The following is a 22,075-nucleotide window of genomic DNA, read 5'->3' as shown; positions in this document are numbered from 1 at the left end:
TCAACATTGGAAATACCCCCTCCTCTATTTGCCAACGTCATAACAAAAACACAATTTCATTTTGAAATGCTTACTCTAATGGAGCGTACACACTAGACGATATGCTCCCTGAGCGATATCGTCTAGTGTGTCCCCGGCAGGCTGTGCTCAATGTCGTTCATGTCATTGAGCACACCCGCTGAACGATATCATTAACAATATCGGTCAGCGCCGGGCTCTCTCCCCCATTCCATAACATGCAGTAACCTGACGACATCGTCAGATTGACCTGCATGTTAACCCGATGAACGATAATGGCAAACGATCCGCGGGAACGCACGTCGTCGTTATCGTTCATCGTTTTTGTGTTTTAAAAAAAGGACGATAAAGTGGACGACTGAACAATAACTTTAAATCGCCCAGTGTGTACGCACCTTATGGCTCCATCTTTTCCTATTGTGAAGTGGTATCCATGGCCTATGTATGTGACAGATGGTAAGGCTGCACCCTCTACATGACCTGTCCCACATAGTCCGTCCTCCCCTTGGAATCTGAACGAAACTTCTTCGGGAGATTAAGATTTAATTTACTCATTTGTTATGTAATTACAGATTTAATATTTGTTTGATGTCTATAGATGTCCTGTTACTTTACCCGTATTTGTTTTCTTATCCTACCCCCCATGCTATTCCCCTTTTCTTTTTTCTGTATCCCTATAATTTTTTATGCATATATTCAATAAAAAATTATTGATGAAAGAAAAGAAAGGTCTCATTATCGGATAAAGGTAACAATATTAAACACAAACACTAATAAGAGAAACAACTAAACCAAGACTAGTGGACTAATCTTTGGAAGATTAATAGGGAAAAGTGACTTATTTCAAAATTAGGAATTGTCTTATGCTGCCCTTAAGGGGCCTATCCATTACCCGACTTTGTGAACAATGTGACCAAAACCTCCTGGTTTTGGTTGAATTGGTCACAAAGTCGGGTAATGGATACCCGGCAAGGACCAGCGATGCGCGTGCATGCTGGGTCCTTGCTGTACCAGACTATCTCCTGAACATGCCCGTCAACCTGATGACGCTTGTCAGGTTCGGCATGTTCAGAGATAGGAGGTCAGGCTCCTTCACTGAATGACGTTCAGTGAACACCGTTCAGTGCGGGCACCGCACCTCGGTGACCTGAAGGGCTGAACGCTAGACGTTCAGACTTTCAGGTCGCCTAATGGACCAGTTGAATATTTATCGACATTTTATTGTGCATGTTGATCCTAAATACCTCCTGATCAGCTCTGTCTAATTACTTCATAGAATAAATAATAAACAAGGAGAGGGTCACTGGCGCTATTGCTTGGGAGTTTCCAGATATAAAAGCATTTATATTGGCTATGACCAAATGCTCCCATACTTCTACATTAAAGTGAATGGGGCTCATTCATTCACTGCTTCACTTACGGTCAAAAAACAATGCATGCAGTATATTCTGCACTAAAGTACTGCTGTGTAACGTGATGTGAACGCACCCCATTTACTTCAATGTGCTGGCACAGGAGACCTTTAGAGCTATGAATGCTCCAAACTTGCTAGCTCTCAAAGTACTAGTGTGAAAACACCCTAAAATATTGAATTGCAATTGAAAACAAAAGTGATACAATTTAATAACAATGTATTGCGACAAATTAATCACATCCCTGCAATGCAGCGGAAGCTGCTAAACAATAGTTAAGTCCCATGAGGTGTTAACATCATCTGCCAGCTCTATAAAGAAATGAAATCAACGCTAAAGGAAAACCTAATCATCTGCTTTCTCCAAAGCTCAAGCAAGTTACTAGAAAAAAAAAAAACAGGCCTGGTTACCATGAAAGCCTTTCAGGGAGTAAGAGCACTATCTCTTTTCTAGTGTTTGTAGGTCAGGTGACCTTCCACTAAAATAAGAAAAGGAGATAATTGTAGTGACATTTCTTTCTCTGAATTCCTCTGAAAGAGTGGACAGGGATTGGCTGGTTACAATTTTTTGCTGTGAGGGTTTCCCACTTATCGCAGCAAAAACTGAACTCATCTATAGGAGGTCCAAACTCATTATCAGTGACTGCCATGGTATAAAACTAACAAGCGTATATTTACCCATATAGTATCGGTTGCAAGATAAATAGGTTGTGCTGTTTTCCAAAATAAACATGTCAGAAGACAATGGTGTTAGCTGCTCCGTTAACTCAAGTTTGTCCAACTTTTATGTGCCTTTCATGAAGTTTGTAACTTGTTTAAAAAAAAAAAAAAAAAGGACTCCAAAAAGTGTTTAGGTACAGGCCAATAGGCACATTTTAATATACCACTGACTCCTCTATGGCCAAGGGACTTCTGCTAACTCACCGATAACAAGCCAAAGCTGCAGCCATGGTGGACTCGGAGTCTCAACTACACCAAATGGAAGCATCAATTGTGTGGACTGAACGAATATTCATGCAGCCTATCAATGCATTAGAAAGTGACAACGTGCTTATGAGCAAATATTCAAGAAGTTAGTAAGTTAATATGGCCTATTATTATGGATAATAGTTCAAGCTAGGAAATGTCTCCACTTTGTGTAGGAGAAAGGTGCAGTTTAAAGCTGCCTTGAAGCTCATGTAGTACTGAGTCTAAGGCATCTACTTATGTATGAGTGAAGAAGCCTGGTCCGGTGACATAGGGGTCTATTTATTAAGCAGTGAAATAGGTAGTGAAACGGATCAGTGGAGAAGTTGCCCATGGCAACCAATCAGCTTTGAAGTAAAATTTATTAGTACAGTCTATAACAGTGTTGGCTAACCTTGACACTCCAGCTGTTGTGGAACTATATATCCCAGCATGCCCTGCCACAGTTTTAGCTTGCCCTAATAGCAAACTGTAGCAGTGCATGATGGGTTATGTAGTTCCATAACAGCTGGAGTGTCAAGGTTAGCCAACACTGGTCTATAAAATAATAGGTAGGCGCTGATTGGTTGCCATGGGCAACTTCTCCACTGGTCCGCTTCACTAAGTTTTTCACTGCTTGATAAATAAACCTCAATCTTAGGATGGAGTTACTAGAACAACAACAACAAAAAAAACCCTTAAACTATATTTTTAACGCAGTATTGTATCATCATTACAATAGAGAACATAAGGTTGATTAATTCAGGTAAAAAAAAACAAAAAAAAAACCTCATATCATCTTTATGCGTGTTACTTTTCGTTTATACACTGAAGTTCCAAAAGTCATGGGGTAGATGCCTAGTATCGTGTAGGATTCCCTTCGAAGTGCAGCAACTCGACGTGACATTGATTCGACAAGTGGACGGACGACGCCTGGACTAGAGAGGTTGACCCATAGCATCTGGATAGCTGCAAACAGCAGCCTGCTATTTGTTGTGCAGGATCTTGGGTGCGAATGGACCTCTATACCATGTCCCATAAATGCTCAAATGGGTTTATGTCGGGCGAATGTGGTGGCCATACCATTCATCAGAACTCTCCAGAACACTCCTCGAACCAATTCTGGAAACCTTGGGTCTGATGACACGGTGCATTGTCAAACTTGAATATTCCATCGTTGTGAAGGGCTGTAAATGCAATGTAGTGGTTACCAGTCAATAATGTGCTCAGGCTGACCAGCAGACACAACCCATGATACGTGAACAAACCCCACACCATTACTAAACCACCACCAGCCTACACGGCGCCTTATTGACACAACTGGGGTCTGCGCCACACTCGAACCCTATTATCAGCCCGAACCTACTGGAACCGCGACTCATCGGACAACGCCACATGTTGCCAATCTTCCAGAGTCCAATTAGTGACGTCTAGTCCTGGTGAGGCACTCTGGTGGGTCTTCTGCTCCCATTTTCCCATGGAAGCTAATAAACGCTGCACTGACCTGCTGGATATGCGTCTTGTACCTCCTGCATTAAATGTGGATGTGATTTGAGCCAGTGTCGCCCGTCTGTTACAAAGGACAATTCTGGCTAGACACAGCTGCACACGATCATTAAGCAACCATGGTCGCCACTGCGCTGTCCACAGTGGGTGGTAATGCCTTCCATGAGATTTTCCTGGTGCACATGTGGCACCATAGATTTAGGAGTGTTAAATGACAGCAAAACTTCGGATATGGAATGTCCCATCCGTCGGGCACCCACTATTATGCCCAGTTCGAACTCTGATAATTCACGTCGACCTTGCCATGAGCAGCCTAGCTGATGCTCAAACTGACTTACAAAATCTCAGATTACAGCTGATGCAGGTCTGGGCATTTCCAAGACATCGTACGGCAATTCCACCTACCATTACCTTTACAAACTGCTATCCCATTACATTTGGAGCTTCAGTGTATACTTTCATTTTGTGTTTTCATTTTGTTTTATTAACGGAACCCAAACCTAGCTTTTCGGTTCCATTAGGCGTGCATGTGCACATACCGGAAAGCCGGCCCCTAGCACGTACACAACAGTGGATGTCCCGGTGAAGCAGATGCTTAGCTGCCTCAGCGACAATTGTTGTGATAAATGTAAGCAATATGTAATTTTAAAAAATAGATATCTGAAACAAACATTCTACAAATTTTCACAACAATTTGCTCGATAATCACCAGTTATGCTGCATTATCTGGTTAATGTTATATGTAACCAGAGCATAAAAAAATCTGTGATAGCAAGACATGAAGAATGTAGGAGAATAATAAGTGGAAAGAAGACAGTCATACCATATACTGTAGATCAGTGGTTCTCAAACTCGGTCCTCAGGACCCCACACAGGTCATGTTTTCCAGGTCACCCAGCAGGTGCACAGATGTATTCATTACTCACCGACACATTTTAAAAGATCCACAGGTGGAGCTAATCTCACATGTGATTCTGTGAAGAGACCTGGAAAACATCCACTGTTTGACGCACTGAGGAGAGAGTTTGAGAACCTGTGCTGTAGATCATACACATAAAAAATAATAAAAAATACAGCTTTCCCTTTAAGCTCAACACTCACCTGATTAGGGTCAATGCCATTTACTTGTCTGAGTTGATCCAGGGTCCATTGAGACCGTCTCACAAAACTAGATGAGCCCTCAAATTGTTTAACCTTGGTGATGTAGACCTGTGGGGGCCTCTTGTTTGAAACTGAATATAGAGAAGACAAAACAATAGTAAGTGTCTAAGCATAACTATATTGTGCAAATATCGGAACCAACATTTTTTATCAGTGATTACAATTATACAACAACTTCATTTAGTGAAGTGAAGCAGTTTAAATTGTCTGACAATACTTAGTAGACACCATTAGTTACAGTGATCACTATGAACGTAGCAGTATCAGAAATACTGGCGGAGGGTCAAAATAAATAGATCATAAATAGAGATTTGTTTTAGGTCTTTCAACAACATAAAACTTCTTAAACTAGTTTTAAAAGTTAGTAGAGAACATGCGCCCAACATAGAAACTAAACACTTACTGTATGTACTTTATGGGTGCTTTTCATGGGTATGTAGTAGGTCTTGAAAAAGTTGAGTTCAACTAAGTGGTGGACGCAGATGAAAGGAAATTTACAGCAGGTGCATTAAAATACTGATATGTAGTACTTTTGTAATGCGAGGGCTTAAATACATGTTATAAAGACGTTTGCAGGCTTATGTCCTTTAATAAAATTCTGTTCACGAAAGTCTATATAATTCCTAGCAAATCTGAGGGCACAGGTTAGCCTAGAATAACAGCATCTGCTGTTGTGAAAATTAAAATAGTTTTGCCAAATATTGGGGTCTATGTACTAAGCATTGGAGAGAGATAAAGCACATGGCGATAAAGTACCAACCAATGAGCTACTGTAGTTTTTCAAACACAGACTGCAAAGTGACAGCTAGGTGCTTATTGGTTGGTACTTTCTCTCCAAGGCTTAATACATAGATCCAATAATTTGACAAGTAATTCTTAGGTCACTACCACCTTAAAGGTGTTTACCATCTGGTGTTATGTGTTCTAGAGGTTTTAGTTCAGAGTCAGTGGTCGTTCTAACCTTTGTGAGTGGTTATTGTGGAATTTTCAAGGGGAATTCAGTTGTGGCGGACTGGGGAGAAAGTGGAATTTAAAATGGTTAATTCTGATTTTAATGCAAGTCTATATTTTAATTGCAAGGCGGTATTTAGTGGAATTGCAGAACATAAACAAGGACATAAGACAATATTTGGAATACAGATAGAAAACACAATAAAAGTTACATTGGCAAGGGGCAAATCTCTTTTGAATCTTTCATGTGCCATTCAGAAGACCACTTAAATTAATTTTGCCTATATTTATACAATATACATACACACAATATGGCTGATGTATTTTCATCTGTGAGTGATCCAGTGACAGCCCAGTACATCATCTTACAACATTACATATAGCTAAAAATACATAGATGTCACAGACAGTTCCCGTGTTACTTTGCTCTCCGCTAGATGGCAGTCAATAAATAGACAATGAAAATTTTTTAGGCTTAGGCACTTACCAGAGGTTTAGGGTTAAACTCTAGAAGGGGCGGTTAGGGTTAGGCACTAATAGGGACAGTTAGGCACTCACCGGAGGGCTAGACACTAAAAACGACAGTTAGAGTTAGGCACAAAGGAGAGTTAGGGTGAAATAACAAGAGATATGGTAAGAACTTACCCTTGTTATCTCTGTTTCTACAAGGTCCACAGGGTTGACCTTGAGATATAGCTGGATCTGGAACCACGGGCACCATGCAGTTAAAACTTTGCTGCTCCCAGGATGCACTAGGTCCATCCTCCTGTATACCACGCACCAGCCACAGGCACCTCAGTTGGTAAGTCGCCAAGGCCGGAGGAGATAAAAACAGAGAGACGCAAGACTGGAACACACAAGAACCATACTCACGGAAAGGGAGACGGAAAACCGATGACCAGCCACATAACCCATATGAAGCCAGGTACGTCAGGGCGGGCGCCCTGTGGACCTCGTAGAAACAGAGATAACAAAGGTAAGTTCTTACCATATCTCTTGTTTTCTACTTCTGGTTCCAAAGGGGTTCCACAGGGTTGACCTTGGGGATGTCCCAAAGCAGTACAACTAAGGGCGGGGACGCTCCTGCACTGAAAGGAGAATCCGGCGCACGAAGGATGCATCCTGAGAGGCGAAGGTGTCAAACTTATAGAACCGTAGAATAGTCTGTATGGAAGACCAGGTGGCCGCATTACACATCTGGACAGCTGAGGCGCCACGGCCAGCAGCCCATGAGGGACTTACAGACCGAGTGGAATGAGCCTTAACAGAGGCCGGAACAGGTAAACCCTCCTGTGAATAAGCCTCACAAATTACTAAACGAAGTCAACGGGACAAAGTTTGTTTGTCGGCAAGCCAACCCCTCTTATAAAAACCAAAGAGGACGAACAAAATCAGATTTTGAATGGAACTAGTGCGATCAATATAAACTTTGAGAGCACGGACAACATCTAAGGAAGCCTCCACAGCCGAGAGATCAGGTGACTGAAATGGCGGCACAACAATTTCCTGATTAATGTGGAACTTAGAGACTACCTTAGGAAGAAAACCTGGACAGGTGCGAAGCACTGCCCTGTCCTGGTGAAAAATCAAAAAAGGAGACCGGCAAGAAAGTGCGCCTAATTCTGACACTCTCCTGGCTGAAGCAATTGCCAGGAGAAAAAAACAGTCTTAAGTGTCATCCACTTGAGTTCCACCGACTCAAGAGGTTCAAATGGAGGACCCTGCAAGGCCCGAAGCACTACTGCCAAATCCCAAGGAGCCACTGGTGGAACAAAGGGAGGCTGAGTCCTGAGGACACCCTGGAAAAAGGTGCGGACATCAGGCAGAGTAGCGATTCTACGCTGGAACCACCCAGAAAGTGCAGACACATGAACTTTCAGCGAGGCGTAAACCTAAGTCCAATCCAGACTGAAGGAACGCCAAAATCCTAGAAGCACAAAATGCTTGAGGGTCGTAGTCTCTGGACTCACACCATTGAAAATAAGTATGCTACACCCTGTGGTAAATCCTGGCGGAAGCAGGCTTCCGTGCTGTAGCATTGTGCTGATGACTGAGCTGGAAAAACCCCGGGTCCTTAAGACGGATGTCTCAAGAGCCGCGCCGTCAAAGATAAACAACCCAGATCCAAGTAAAGGCAGGTCCCCTGAGACAACAGGTCCTGACGTTGAGGCAGAAGAAACGGAACGTCGATGGATAGGCCCCGAAGATCGGAGTACCAGAGATTTCTTGGCCAAGCCGGGGCCACCAGCAGAAGCATGCCGCCATCCTGTTGAATTTCCGAAGGACCCAAGGCAGCAAGGCTATCGGAGGGAAAACATACACCAGATGAAATGTCCATTTCACTGAAGCACGTCCATCAGGCTTGCGCCGGCGTCTCTTGTCCTGGACCCGTACACAGGCAATTTGTGATTGTGACGGGAGGCCATGAGGTCCACCTCCGGCAGTCCCCACTTGTCCATGAGCAGTTGAAATACATCTGGGTGAAGGGACCATTCCCCGGGATGCACGTCGTGATGGCTGAGGAAGTGCGCTTCCCAGTTGAGAACCCCTGGAATGAAGACTGCCGAGATGGCCGAAAGGTGGCACTCCGCCCAAGACAGGATGCGTGACACCTCCGACATTGCTGCTAGACTGCGAGTCCCCCTTGATGGTTGATGTACGCCACTGTGGTGGGCGTTGTCGGACTGAACTTGCACTGCCCTTCCGTGAAGAGCGAGACTGGACAACTGGAAGGCCCTGTATACAGGCTGAAGTTCCAGAATATTGATGGGGAGAACCGCTTCTTCCGCCGTCCAACAGCCCTGAAGTGAAAGGGGACCCGACACCTTCCCCCAACCGCGGAAACTGGCATCCGTCGCGAGCAGGACCCAGTCCGGAATCCAAAAGGGGCGGCCCTTGGTGAGATGAGTTGTTTGAAGTCACCAGGTCATCGACAGGCGCTCCTCCAGAGACAACACAAGCATCTGAGTCCAGATTAGGTGTGGTAACCCGTTCCACTTGGATAGAATCAGCCCCTGCAGGGGCCTGGAATGAAGCTGGGCATACTCCGCCATGTCAGACATCGACACCATGGACCCCAGAAATGAACCATCCTCTGTGACGGAATGAGGGAGGACTTCTTCCAGTTTATCAGCAACCCGTGGGCTTGAAGACATGCGATCATCACGTGTAGATGTTGCAAAAGGGACCTGCGGAGAGCCTACCAGCAATAGGAGGTTGTCCAGATACGGCAGAAGCCATATACCCTGACTGAGAAGATGGGCAGCCATGACAGCCATCACTTTGGTGAACACCCTCAGAGCCGTGGAAAGACCAAAGGGTAGAGCCTGAAACTGGAAGTGAAGATGTTGTATAGCAAACCTCAGATACTGCTGGTGTGAAGGGGCTATAGGATCATGGAGGTAGGCGTCCTGGATATCCAGGGAGACCATATAATCCCCCGGTTCCATAGCCAGAATGATGGAACGCAAGGTTTCCATCCTGAAAGTGGGCGCTCTGAGGAACTTGTTCAACGATTTCAGGTTGAGAATGGGTCAATGAGACCCACTGGGTTCTGGAACCAGAAATAGAGAAGAGTAGTAACCCGTCCCGCGTTGAGATGGCGGAACGGGAACAACCACCCCTGCTTTCAGAAAGGACTATGGCTTCCTGGATCTGCAATGCCTTGGTCTTGTCTTGGGAAAGACTCGTGCAGAAGAACTGTTGAGGGGGTCTGTACCGGATGGACAGGGCATATCCCTGAGAGACCACTTCTTGTACCCAAGCATCCGTGGTGGTATTGCACCAGCACTGGGCGAATTGAAGAAGTCGGCCCCCGACTCTGGGATCCCCCAGAGAGGCCCGTCCCATCAGGCTGAAGGCTTATCTTCGGACTTGGAAGCCGGGCGTCTAGTGCTCCAGGCCTGCTTCTTTGGTTTAGGTGCAGTCTTGGTTGACAACTGCCTCGGGAAGGATTGACCCTTGGACTTACCCTGAGTCCGAAAGGACCGAAAGGCTGAGGTCCTGGCTTTAATAGGCGCAGCTGCTGAATACAGAAACACCATATCTTGAAAAATCAAAAAAGGAGAACGGCAAGAAAATGCGCCGAATTCTGACACTCTCCTAGCTGAAGCAATTGCCAGGAGAAAAACAGTCTTAAGTGTTATCCACAATTTTGTCCAGGTCAGGGCCGAACAAAATCTCCCCAATTAAAGTGTAAGGCCTCCAGGCCTGTTCTTGGAATCCGCATCAGCTCTCCAAGAACGAAGCCACAAAGACCTGCGAGCAGAGACCGCTGCCGCCGAAACTCTAGAAATGAGGAAGCAGCATCCCTCATTTGACCAACCAAAGCCCTCTGAACCTCCAGCGCTTCCTCAGGAAGCGTATCCTCCAGTACATTGGCCCAGCTCTCAATGGTTTTAGCCACTCAAGAGATGGCCATGGACGGACGGGCCACCGCCCCAGAGAGAGAATATATGGATTTCAAACATGTCTCCACTTTCCTGTCTGTGGGTTGAAATGGATGGCTTTGGCAAGGTAGCACTCTTGATCAGGTGAGTAACGTGAGAATCCACCACAGGCAGTGTTTCCCACTTCTTGCAATGACTAGCAGGAAACGGATAACTAATGCTTAAACGTTTCTGCGGCTGGAACCTCTTACTAGGTGACTGCCAGGCCTCTGCCATGTGATCAGTAAGTTGGTCAGATAAAGGAAAAACAGCAGAAGTCACTTTTGCCTGTTTGAAATTTGGATATTTGGACTTAGGGGCCGGGGCATCATCCTCTATATCAAGAATGGACTGCACCGCCTGCACATTAATGGTAGATTTAGTCTCCGCTTCCGGAGCAGGGGAATCTGAATCAGAATCCTCATGCAATTCACCCTCATCCGAGGACGCATCTGAGTCTGATAACTGCGAGGCTTGTCGCTACGCAACATGGTTTGAAAAGCCAAAGATGAGGCCGCCAAACTTTGGACAGAATTGGAGAACACATCGAACCACGGTGGGTTAGCTTGCGGGAGACCCTGGAAGGGGATGACGGACTGCTGCGTCAGTGGAGGAGACTGACCATACATAGGGAACCCCGCATATGGATGAACTGTCTGAGGCCCAGGGGGAGACTGCAATAATTGTGGTACACCAGGAGTAGGGGGGATGGTTGTGGTAACCCCCTATGGGGGAGGGTAGCACCTGGGAAGAAAACGCCCAAGGGGGATCCTGTCCCGAAGTTGGGGAATTAGAGGGACCAGGTAACTGACATCTTACACACACAACATCCTGCGATAAATCCTCCGCACTCCCCACTGCAGCGCAGCGTCTGCAAGCGAACAGATTGGGAGCTGCAGTGCGCTCAACTTCCTCATCAGACATGCCAACAAATAGAGATATATACAAAAAGATATATAGCAATGCAACTGTGAAGCTCTTGGCGCGCCCACAAGTATGCAGCACACAAGTCTACAAATATGGCACCGTGTAGCACACAACAGTATGTGACAGACCTCACAAATACATGAATTTATATATGTGAGATCCTTGAAAAGCCCTTCCCATACACACCTGCCAGGGCTGAAGGAGAAGGAAAGGGATAGTTATAGACTGACAGTAAAGTAGAAATACAGCAGATACAGTCAGCGCTAGCAAAAGTCACATACAATGCAGAAAGTTAAACTCCCTGCACTTTGGCACTACAATCAACCGCCCAGATTCAGTGTCTGGGAGGGCTATAGCGCTGTGTACACTAACCTTTTGCCGGGGAGAGGTACACAGGGGGATCGACTGCACACTGCCAGGAGAGATCTGTGCTGTCCACCAAGAAAAGATGGGCGCAGGAGACCTCAGAGGAGGAGTGGCCGCAGAGACCGGAGGCATGTGACTGCAATTTGTAATGGCTTTACATGCGGGTCACCGCAAGCAGTGACCCGCGGCTTACCTTGTCCCCTGTGCTCCGGCAGCAGTCGTAGGAGAGCCCAGAGCCCATGCTAGTGCAGACTCTGGGGTCCCGCCACGATCACCAGATCTGTACTGGCGTCGCGGCACCAGCGGGGTTGTAGGAGCGGAAGTTTAGACGTCCAATGGACAGTCTGAAGCTGCCGCTCTGAAGAGTCAAAAAAAAAAGAACTCTAAAAAAAAGGTTAGGGGCTGCCAAGCAGCCGCCCTGCACTAAGGTGACCCGACTCCGGCCGGGCACCAACTAAAACTGAGGTGCCTGTGGCTGGGGCGGGGTATAGAGGAGGATGGACCCAGTGCATCCTGGGAGCAGCAAAGCTTTAACTGCGTGGTGCCCGTGGATCCAGATCCGCGTGCGCAGGATCAAAACATCGACCCGGTTGCGAGCGCGCAGCGCTTGCGACCGGGTCTGAATGAGGTCCTCATTGTGTTAATAATAATAAAAATACAATATCCTGGAGGTTCACAAGTGTTTTGACAGCACAAAACCTTTAATTAAATTCATAGCCTGCAACAAAAAAAAACAAAACACAAAACGGGACAACAGCACCAGTAATTTGTTGCAAAACAGTTTGCCGTCGGGGCATAGATTTAACAGGATTGAGTAAGCGTCCCTGAGAAACACTTCTCCAATCCCTTTGTAAAGAATGGAAAAAAGTGTCCTTTTTGAGTACACTTAGGTCCTTACACACCTGTCTAGCTCTCCCCACAAGTGCTTAATGGGATTTAGGTCAGGAAGGACTATGCCTTGGCCACTCCAGTACAATTAATAATTTTGGAGCAGTATTTAAGATTGTTGTCTTGTTAGAAGATCCATTTTCGGGACATGTTCATATTCGCAAACAGTAGCATTTGTTTATGACTTTTCTGTAAACAAACAAACAAACAAACCAACCAATCCCTAAAACCCCTACACGATGTAGAGGACTTCTAGCTCTTGCTAGAAAAAGACCCCCATAACATGACGTGTCCCCAACCATGTTTCACAGTGGGTATCTGGCACCCTGCATTGTATATTACAATTTTAGGGCATCATACATTCTTTATTCCATCCAAGGACATCAGATTAGATTTGCTCTGGTCACTCATTAACACCTTGGACCAATCAGCGGCCGTTCAATGGATGTGCTCCTTTCCAAAGCATCCCTTGCTCTCAATACTGGACACTGATGAAGGGTTTATTGCTCGGACAAACCAGCGAGCAGTGATCCTTCAGTTGACACTTTACAGTTGAAACGTGGACATTGACTTTATAGTTCTCCCATAAGTCTTATGTGATTTGCCATCTAGCTATAACAGGGACTTACTTGGGAACTTTCTTCCAGAGAGTTATTTTTCTGACATGTGCTTATTGTAGCAAGCTGGTGTTACCTGAGGAATTCTTTATTGTGATATATGTTTCTGTTTAAATTAAAATGTGAGTATTTTTTTTTTTTTTTTTTTTAATAATTTAGGCTTTACTTTCCGGTAGTTCAAAACAAAATCAAGCTGGATGTGGTTTTATAACTTCTATGTATGTCCCATGGTGAATGAGGAATTCATAATAAAGGAAACCAGTGAAAACACTTTTGTGACATACAGAAGCAAGTATACAGCTGTAAGAGCATTTCCAAGGGGTTATACCCAAATACTCTAAAGGTGCATCTAGCCCATTACATTTCTTTTAAGGCTGTGGTTTCAGGGAACACCCAATTTAAATGACCATTATCATGATTTTACACTTGGTTTGTTGCAAGACACAGGAAGAATTTACATCACCATAACGTTATTACACTACAAGAGATTTTTTATTTTTTTTCCCGAGCTTGGTTTTCTAGAGGAAGAGGAAAGTAAGAAAGGACTTAGTGCGAGAAGAAATTGTTCTTGGAGTAGGTTTTGATGCTTTTGTTACTTAGATGTAGTATATTACAGCATGCGCTATGTACTAATTGATTTTTGAAGTGAGTAATATACATATAAATAGATTCATACATACGCTGGGGACGATGATGCTAGTTAATCATTCTGTAACACAATACAGTGATCAGCACAATTTAGAATTCTTATCGTGTTAGCTACAGTGAATGTATTGTGAGAGTAAGAAGTCAGGGTCATAGAAAACCAAGACAGAAAATCTGAGGCTGCAGGCTTTAATGCACTGCAGCATTGAACGAACAATGCAAAACAAATCTGAAAAGTGTATTACATATTAATAATTCATACACCCGGAGATAACTGACAAATAATTAGAACATTTTCAGAGTGACTTTCAATACAGGAAATCAGTGTTGAGGATAGAGGTTACTCGACAATCAGATTTGACTTTAGGATTCTTTGAAATACAGAACACAATTTAGACGGTTAAAATTGCGTCTTTGTTTTGTTTAGTCCCAGGTCTAACAAAAACCATTGGCATATCATCCTCATGGTACTTGCAAATGAGGGTACTTTTCCTGTCATATATAGGTATATAACAGTCGCTGTGCAGATGTTGAACAAAGAACAACTGCATCCAATGTTCTTCAATCTATTTGAAACCAACTGCACATGGTTTTTGGGGCATCAATGGCCTTTTATGACTTTGCTTTATGTAGCATGATGTGGATTTTGGATGCTGAAATCTAGTCTTCATTCTAGCACCCTGCACCTGTCACAACCCATGCAGTTCCTCTTTCCTGCCTGGGGTGTCACTCTCTGCTTTGGTGCTTCTAGCACATGCACCTCAGAAGTTTGTTGCATCAGCTGAGTGTGTTAGAAGCACCAGAGCAGAAATCGACACCCCAGACAGGAAAGCGCAACCGCAGGGTTGTGACAGGTGCAGGGTGCTAGAATGAACACTGGACATCAATGATGAAAATGTAATTGTTGCACGTAGGTTGTGTGTTCCAGACAAGAACAGCTAATGCCAGTGATATGACAGTGCACCAGTCATCTAAGACATCTATTCTAAAAGTCCTTGAGCAATGGTCACGAGAATGCAGCATAAAAATTAAACAAAGGCTTTTTACATTACTGAGGCATGAAAGACTGAGGCCAATGCCTCTAGGACCTAATTGATACCTAACTGATCAGCTACAACTATCAAAAACATATGTAAAGCCCATAAAATGGCTACCTCCACTCTGTGTAGGTGGATTCACTTTAAACAAGTATTATTATTATTACATATTATTTATAAGGCATCACAAATGGTCCGCAGCTACTGTAGGACAGTACAAGGTACACAGAACATTACCATACAGTAACCGAAACATAAACCGAGCACAAGTAACAGCACCACAATTCTCTTGAAGAGACAAATTGCTATGAGAGGAATTCCGGGCCAAATGGCCAATGAGTAGGTGAAGGCTGTCACTGAGGTGCTAGAGAAGAGGGTTGTGAGAGCAGGAAGGGGGAGGACCCTGCTCCTAGGAGCTTACAATCTAGGGGATAATTACATTTGGCATTGACCAAAATTATATCCCATATGTAAGCTTCTTATGTGATATTTTGAGTCTATGTGAAAATGCTGTCTGGCCGATCTGACCTATCTACTATATAAAAGCGAAAATTTGTCCTTCTGTCTTTCTATACAAATCAACAGTTTACAAGCCAAGATCGTGACATTTTACATACGAGCGTATTAAAACACGGCCGAGGCAACTAAAAAATTTGACATTGAAAAGAATTACTGCTCATTTTTAATTAATTAAAAAAATATTTTTTTTGCTGTACCAGCCCTTACAGCAGACCAGTTCATGATACCTATGTGATAAACTAATGAATAGGTTTAGAATCTGAATTATATGTAGCATTATGGCTTTTAATGTTGGTAACTGTTTTTTATTTATTATATCCCCCCACGATATAAAATTTCTCCTCACCACAAGACAAATGTGCAGACCTATCTCATTCTGTTTGCTAAAATGGATCAGAAGAAATGACAAAATATAACAATATCTTAAAATGAATATGGGTGTATAAAAAAAGGCAGTTGACCCAGGCCTTTCCAACAAGCCCAGGCAATTAGTACCTGCTTCCCACACTTCTCGGCAGCACTGCTTCTCATTTGTACTTTTGAAGAATGTAATTATTCAGTATAAATGGATAATAGGTAACCGCTTCTGGACTAAAATAGTGTTTCTGCCAGTTCTCAAACCAATCAATAAATAATTTTCACTTGGAATCATTATATTTTGAAATCTGCTTATGAATTTTAGAAATGAAAAGAATGTTTTTGTAGTAAAAACCTGTATTTAATATGGGTACCATTTTGGGATGAATAGTTCTTTAAAATGTTGACAATATTTCACTTTCAGTAGATTCAGTATGAGTTTACATGTACAAATATTAATTTAGATGCTACTGAAACCAGGGGAGTATCTGTCCATTGGTCAGGATGGCACTCACCAGGGGTGCCAGACAAGGGGTGGGGGGGCACTGTACAACAGTGCCACCCGCGGCCAGGGGGTAGATACGCCCCTGATGCCGGGCACCTGTGGCTCAAGCAGTTACGGGCACCTGCTGAATGCAACCCCCGGGCATGGCTTGGAATGCCACGGCTTCTCTAGCTTGGTGTTCCACTACAAACACACAGCCCCGCAGCCTTCCCCTTACAGGAATTACCTGTCCATGCTGGTGGAAGTCTCCGGGGGCAGCAGTGGCGCATCTAACCAGCACTTCCCGCTGACGGTCAGCACTGACGACCAGAAAGCACCCATCACCTCCTTCTCCAAGCGGTATGTGATGAAGCTGAGGATCACCTCTAAGGTGTCAGAGGCGGCTCTGGCCATATATATCATCTGCATTTCCAGCTGCAGGATCGCCTACCAGCCGCAGGCCGAGTCCTGGCTAGAGTGGATCCTACAGCTGGAAATGCAGGTGATATACATGGACAGAGTCGCCTCCGACACCTTCGCCTTCATGATTGTGGTGAAGCCCCTAAAGACGTGGCAACTCCGGCCTCTGGCTGCTGGAGGGACAGGCCATGCCAATGTCAGATTTGGGCTCCGGGATGGACAACCAGGTGATCAGCGATGAGGACAACCTGGCCAAAGTGGCAATTAAGCATGGGGTGAGGTCTCAGGTACGGGCAGCTTGTCCTGGCATGGGGAGCACCGCCGGGATGCTCGTTATATTTACCCCCCAGCAGCTGCACTCTGGGATGGTGATCTATCAACACGATGGCAGTGACATCTACAGTGACAACGTCAAGGTCTGCTACAAGGGATTCCTCGGTTGGAAGACTGGGAGCCAGAGGTTTATTGTGGCTAGGAGGCAACTGATGGGGAGTCAAATAATAATGTCCTCTTATTGGTCAAACCCAGGTGTTGGCTCGATCTGACCCACTTGGTGGTCTTCACGAGTGACCACTTCTATTGGGATTTGGGTTTCACCGCACCAAGTGAGCAGGTCGCGGCCCTCTGGTCAGGTACACTGGACTACAATAAAGGGAACTTGAAACGTGAGAACACTGGAGATCCCTGCAAGGACTTGCACTAAAGAGTATCTCTGATGATCCAGACACAGGACTGTATAGAAGAGCAGCACTGGGAGTCAGTACACAAATGCTATACTGAGTACACATGCTGGTGATTCAGACGCAGGCACAGGTACAGGAGAATGACACTTAGAATCAGTACACACGCTGGTGATTCAGATGCAAGGCACATGCACAGGAGATTTATAACTACACATAGGTGCTGAATTAAACACTGGAGAAGTCTGACGTTGATTAGAGCTGAAGTTGTTAACTGGAGTTAGCACATTGACAAGTACAGAAGGAATTACTGGAGAAGTCTGATGCTGACTAGCACTGCTAGGAGTCACTAGAAATAGATAGCAAAACGTCAGGAGCAAATCCAGGCACTAGGATATAATACTGGTAGGAAGGAATGTGGAAGCTTGAAAGCTGCAACAGCTAGAATTCACTGGGAGCAGCGAAGTTGAATAGCAGCTTCCTGTTCCTGAAGTCAAACTAAATACCCTTAGGTAGTACATCATCGTATCAGAAGATCATCTGAGCGACCGCAGGACTACCATTGGGAGAGACTAGTCAGGTGATATGGACCAACATGGCTGCACCCATGCCTGCCACCACGGGAACAAGGACACATGCAAGGAAGCCCTAGCAGACCCTGGGGAGAATACTCAGCCCACCACTCACCTCCACCCCCTCCGGTGACTGAACACCTAAGCTCAATGACACCAGCGCAGTGGTGAGTAGAGGCCAATCCCATGCCGCATCCTGACAGTACCCCCCCATTCAAGGTGTACTCCGGACAGCTAGGAAGTGCATAAAAAATTTCTTTCCAGACAAAACTTCAGGAACTCAAAACCTAAAGACACCAAAAACAGAGAAATCTTCTAAAGTCTTGGATGACCCTTCCAGATATATTGGATGATAATATGAGTTTTTTCTTCTGGAAAGTCTCCCTTTTTCAAGGATAAGATTGATAATATCTGAAATGAAATGGTATGCTCTTCCTCGGCCAGTGACCTGCTCAATTCCCTGCCTGAACCCGCTGGCACATTGTCTTCATTTGACCCCACTAATGAAGAGGAGTATCTACACTCTTCTCATCCTCCTACTCTACTACCTCTCCTCTTGATCCTATACCCTCATAAATCAGTAAATATATGTCTCCTGTGCTCTGGGATAACTAAAATCTGTAATCTCTCCTTCTCTACTAGTACCTTTCCATCACTGTTCAAGCATGCAGTGATCACTCCCATTTTGAAAAAAACAAAATTCTGACCCTAACGCTCTCTCAAATTATCGTCTTATCTCCCAGCTACCTTGCCCCTCCAAGTTACTGGAGAGACTTGCCTATACTCGCCTCACACACTTTCTTAACACCCACAACTTATTGGACCCACTTCAGTCAGGCTTTCGTTCCCAACACTCCATAGAGACAGCACTGACTAATGTAGTAAATGACCTGGTCACTGCCAAGGCTAAGGGACATTACTCACTTCTAATACTTGTAGACCTCTCTGCTGCCTTTGACACTGTTGACCACTCTTCTCATACAAACACTACAATTCCTAGATCTTCAAGACACAGCCCTTTCTTGATTCTCATCCTACCTATCTAAATCGCTCTTTCCCTGTTCGCTTTTCTGATTCTACCTCCACTATGCTACCTCTATCAGTTGGAGTAATGCAAGACTTAGGTCCTCATTCAGACCAGGTCGCAAGCGCTGAGCGCTCGCAACCAGGTCGATGTTTAGGCCCTGCGTACGGCCGCACTGAGTGTGTGCAAGCCCCGGAGCGAGAGAGAAGCTCGTTGCCTAGGTGTCATCATTGACTCTGAACTGTCCTTTGTTCCCTACATTCAATCGGTCTCAAAATCCTGTTACATGCATCTAAAAAACATAGCCAAAATTCGACCATATCTTACACAAGACACTGCAAAAACTCTAATCCATGCACTCATTATTTCCTGTATAGACTATTGCAATAGTCTCCTTACTGGTTTCCCCAAAAACAGGCTCTTGCCGCTACAATATATTATGAATGCAGCTGCAAGGCCGTTCACTGTCTGCTGATCCACTCTGTCAGTCTACCGTATTCAATATAAATACTTACACTCACACATAAAGCTATTAAAGAAACCACACCAACATACATCTCTTCACTCATCTCAAAATATCTCCCAACCAAACCTCTTCGCTCAGTACAAGATCTGCGTCTCTCATCCCCACGCATTACTTACTCCCATTCATAGTTACAGGACTTTTTTCGGGCTGCACCCACCCTGTGGAATGCCCTTCCACGCACAATAAGACTTTCCGCTAGTCTCCAAACATTCAAGCATTCCCTGAAACTCTCCTCTTCAGACAACCTTATCAGATTCCAGAATTTCCCACATAACATTCATAGCTTCCATATCTAATTATATCACCTCTCACAGTCCACACATAACCTCACACAGTCTTTTTGTTCACATCTTCCTGACCCTAGGCTAACTTTCCTGTGAGACTGGATCACACAGCTCACCAGGAACCTCTGAAATCTGACTGGACCAATTTGCAATATGTAGCACCTATCCTTGTGTATCAACACTTATTTCCTTATAGATTGTAAGCTTGCGAGCAGGGCCTTCTTGCCTTTATGTCTGTCTTTTACAACCCAGTCTTGTTCTATTAAAGTCTCAAATTGTAAAGCGCGACGGAATATGCTGCGCTATATAAAAAACTGTTAATAAATAATAAATAAAGCTCATAGGTAATTCCTGGGGGGGGGGGGGGGGCACGATCAGGTAATATTAGTACGACTTGAAAATCCAGAGTACTCCGGAGTTGACCCAAGGGAAGCATAATCAATTCTAATTGTATCAGATTGTTGGCTCTAATAGTTCCTCGAGACTTCTTCTGGACTGATTGACCCTGCACCGTACTATCATGGAAAGGAAGTATAGCGGTGCATCTGAGTTTAACGTCGGAAGGTGGTAAGGTCAAATTAGAAACTTTGTCAGAGAAGGTATCCAAAGGCGGACCTGGAGGAGAAAATTCTTTAACCAGAGCTGTACTGAAAGCCATCACATCTTGAAGAATTGGATCTTTGGACTCAATGAGTGTGTTAGCCCACTCTAAAGCCTTTCCCTTTAAATCTAAAAGGATAAACTTGACAAGGTTGACGAAAGAGATAACACATGACGGATCAGCTTTCATTAAGGCGTCATATTGTTTAAGTAATCCGGTGTATTGGGTCAAATCTCCATAGAAAGTAATGGGCTCCAAAGCGACCGAAGAGTCCAGAGTAGTAGAATTTTCAAACTGATGAGAAGATTACATAACTGGCACAGATTGATGTTCTTTATATGAATCAACAGATGAAACTGAATGAATTTCATTAGACTTTAATGTTCACTCTAGGTCCTGCAGCAGGCAGGGCGCCGGACCTAGAACTAGGGTACTTCTGCGCACCCGAATAGGGGGCATGGCCAAACAAAAGGGGCCTGTCTTTATGACGCATCCCCTTTTAGTCACTCCTGGGGGCATGCCCAGCACTTACGGACATGCCGGGCAGCCCCCAAGCTCTGTGGTCACAGTGAATGGATGCCGGGCGCATGCGTCCGGCATCCATTCACCGGCGTTGACCGCTGTGCCGCCGTTTTGACCACCCACCCGCGGGACACTATGACCTGCGGGTGGAGACAGAGGCCCTGATTCAGAGCCGGACGCTCTGACAGAGCGCTCGCTCTGAATCAGGGCCATCCTTCTTAATTTATAGCTGTGGGTGACCACCCACAGCTATAGCGAGCGGCCAGGAAGATGGTCGCGATGGCCTTGTGGTAGAGTCTCGTTGCCGCAAGCCTTGGAGTGCTTTTGGCTCAAACAGAGCCGAAAGCACTCCCACTGACATCACTTGTGATGTCAGTGGGGCCGGCCCCAGACGGTAGGCGTTCACATGGGAAAGCCCCCAGCCCGGCCACCAAAGGGGGTGTGCTGTCACTTAACATCGACAGCATGCCCCCTTTGGTACAAGACCCGGAGCGATGGTTTGCCCATCGCTATCCGGGTCTCGCGCATGCGCACGACGGAGCCAGCTCCGTCGTGCGCATGCGCACTGGGCCACCATCGACCCACTTGCGAGCACTCATCGCTCGCGAGCGGGTCCTGAATCAGGCCCAGAACCCGCAGGCTAGCGGGAACACTAAGACTTTAAGTTGGCAATAGTTAAAGAGGCCCTTGAACAACTATGCGGAGGAGAATTGGAACTGAAAACACCAGGAGCTGTTGGAACTAGAGAAGGCGAACCTTGAAGAGCACCAGAATGGGTAGAATCCAGTGGGAAGGTAGAATTAGTGTCAGACAAGCTGTTGTCCACTGAGATGAAATGCTCAGAAGATGACTTCCTGTTGAGCGAGGTATTTATTAATTCAAACAAGCAATCTTCATCAATAATCTTAGGGCCTGATTCAGAGCTGAACGCTCTGACCAGAGCGCTCGCTCTGAATCAGGGCCCTCCTACCTTTTTCTGGAGCGTCCTCATGGACGCTCGCATAACTGTGGGTTACCACCCACAGCTATAGTGAGCGTCCATGATGATGGTCGCGATGGTCTTCACCATCGGGCTTGCGACGGAGACCCTGCGGTAGGGTCTCGCTGCCGCAAGCCCTGGAGTGATTTTGGCTCTATCAGAGCCAAAATCACTCCCACTGACATCACTAGTGATGTCAGTGGGGCCG

General features: G+C 45.2%; 1 protein-coding gene across 1 annotated transcript in view; it reads right to left on the bottom strand.

Annotated features, from left to right (window-relative positions):
- Positions 1-22,075, bottom strand: part of STXBP6 (syntaxin binding protein 6) — a 115,520-nt gene that overhangs the window by 12,466 nt on the left and 80,979 nt on the right. Inside the window, exon 3 of the mRNA XM_088456553.1 lies at positions 4,982-5,112. Coding sequence (XP_088312679.1) covers positions 4,982-5,112 — 131 coding nt within the window. The remainder of the gene's footprint in view (positions 1-4,981; positions 5,113-22,075) is intronic.

This window comes from Taudactylus pleione, unplaced genomic scaffold (genome assembly GCF_031769625.1).
Source record: "Taudactylus pleione unplaced genomic scaffold, aTauple2 ptg000707l, whole genome shotgun sequence".
NCBI classification, from domain to species: domain Eukaryota; kingdom Metazoa; phylum Chordata; class Amphibia; order Anura; family Myobatrachidae; genus Taudactylus; species Taudactylus pleione.
Note: the sequence above shows the minus strand (reverse complement) of the source record. Positions and strands in the feature narration are given on the sequence as shown.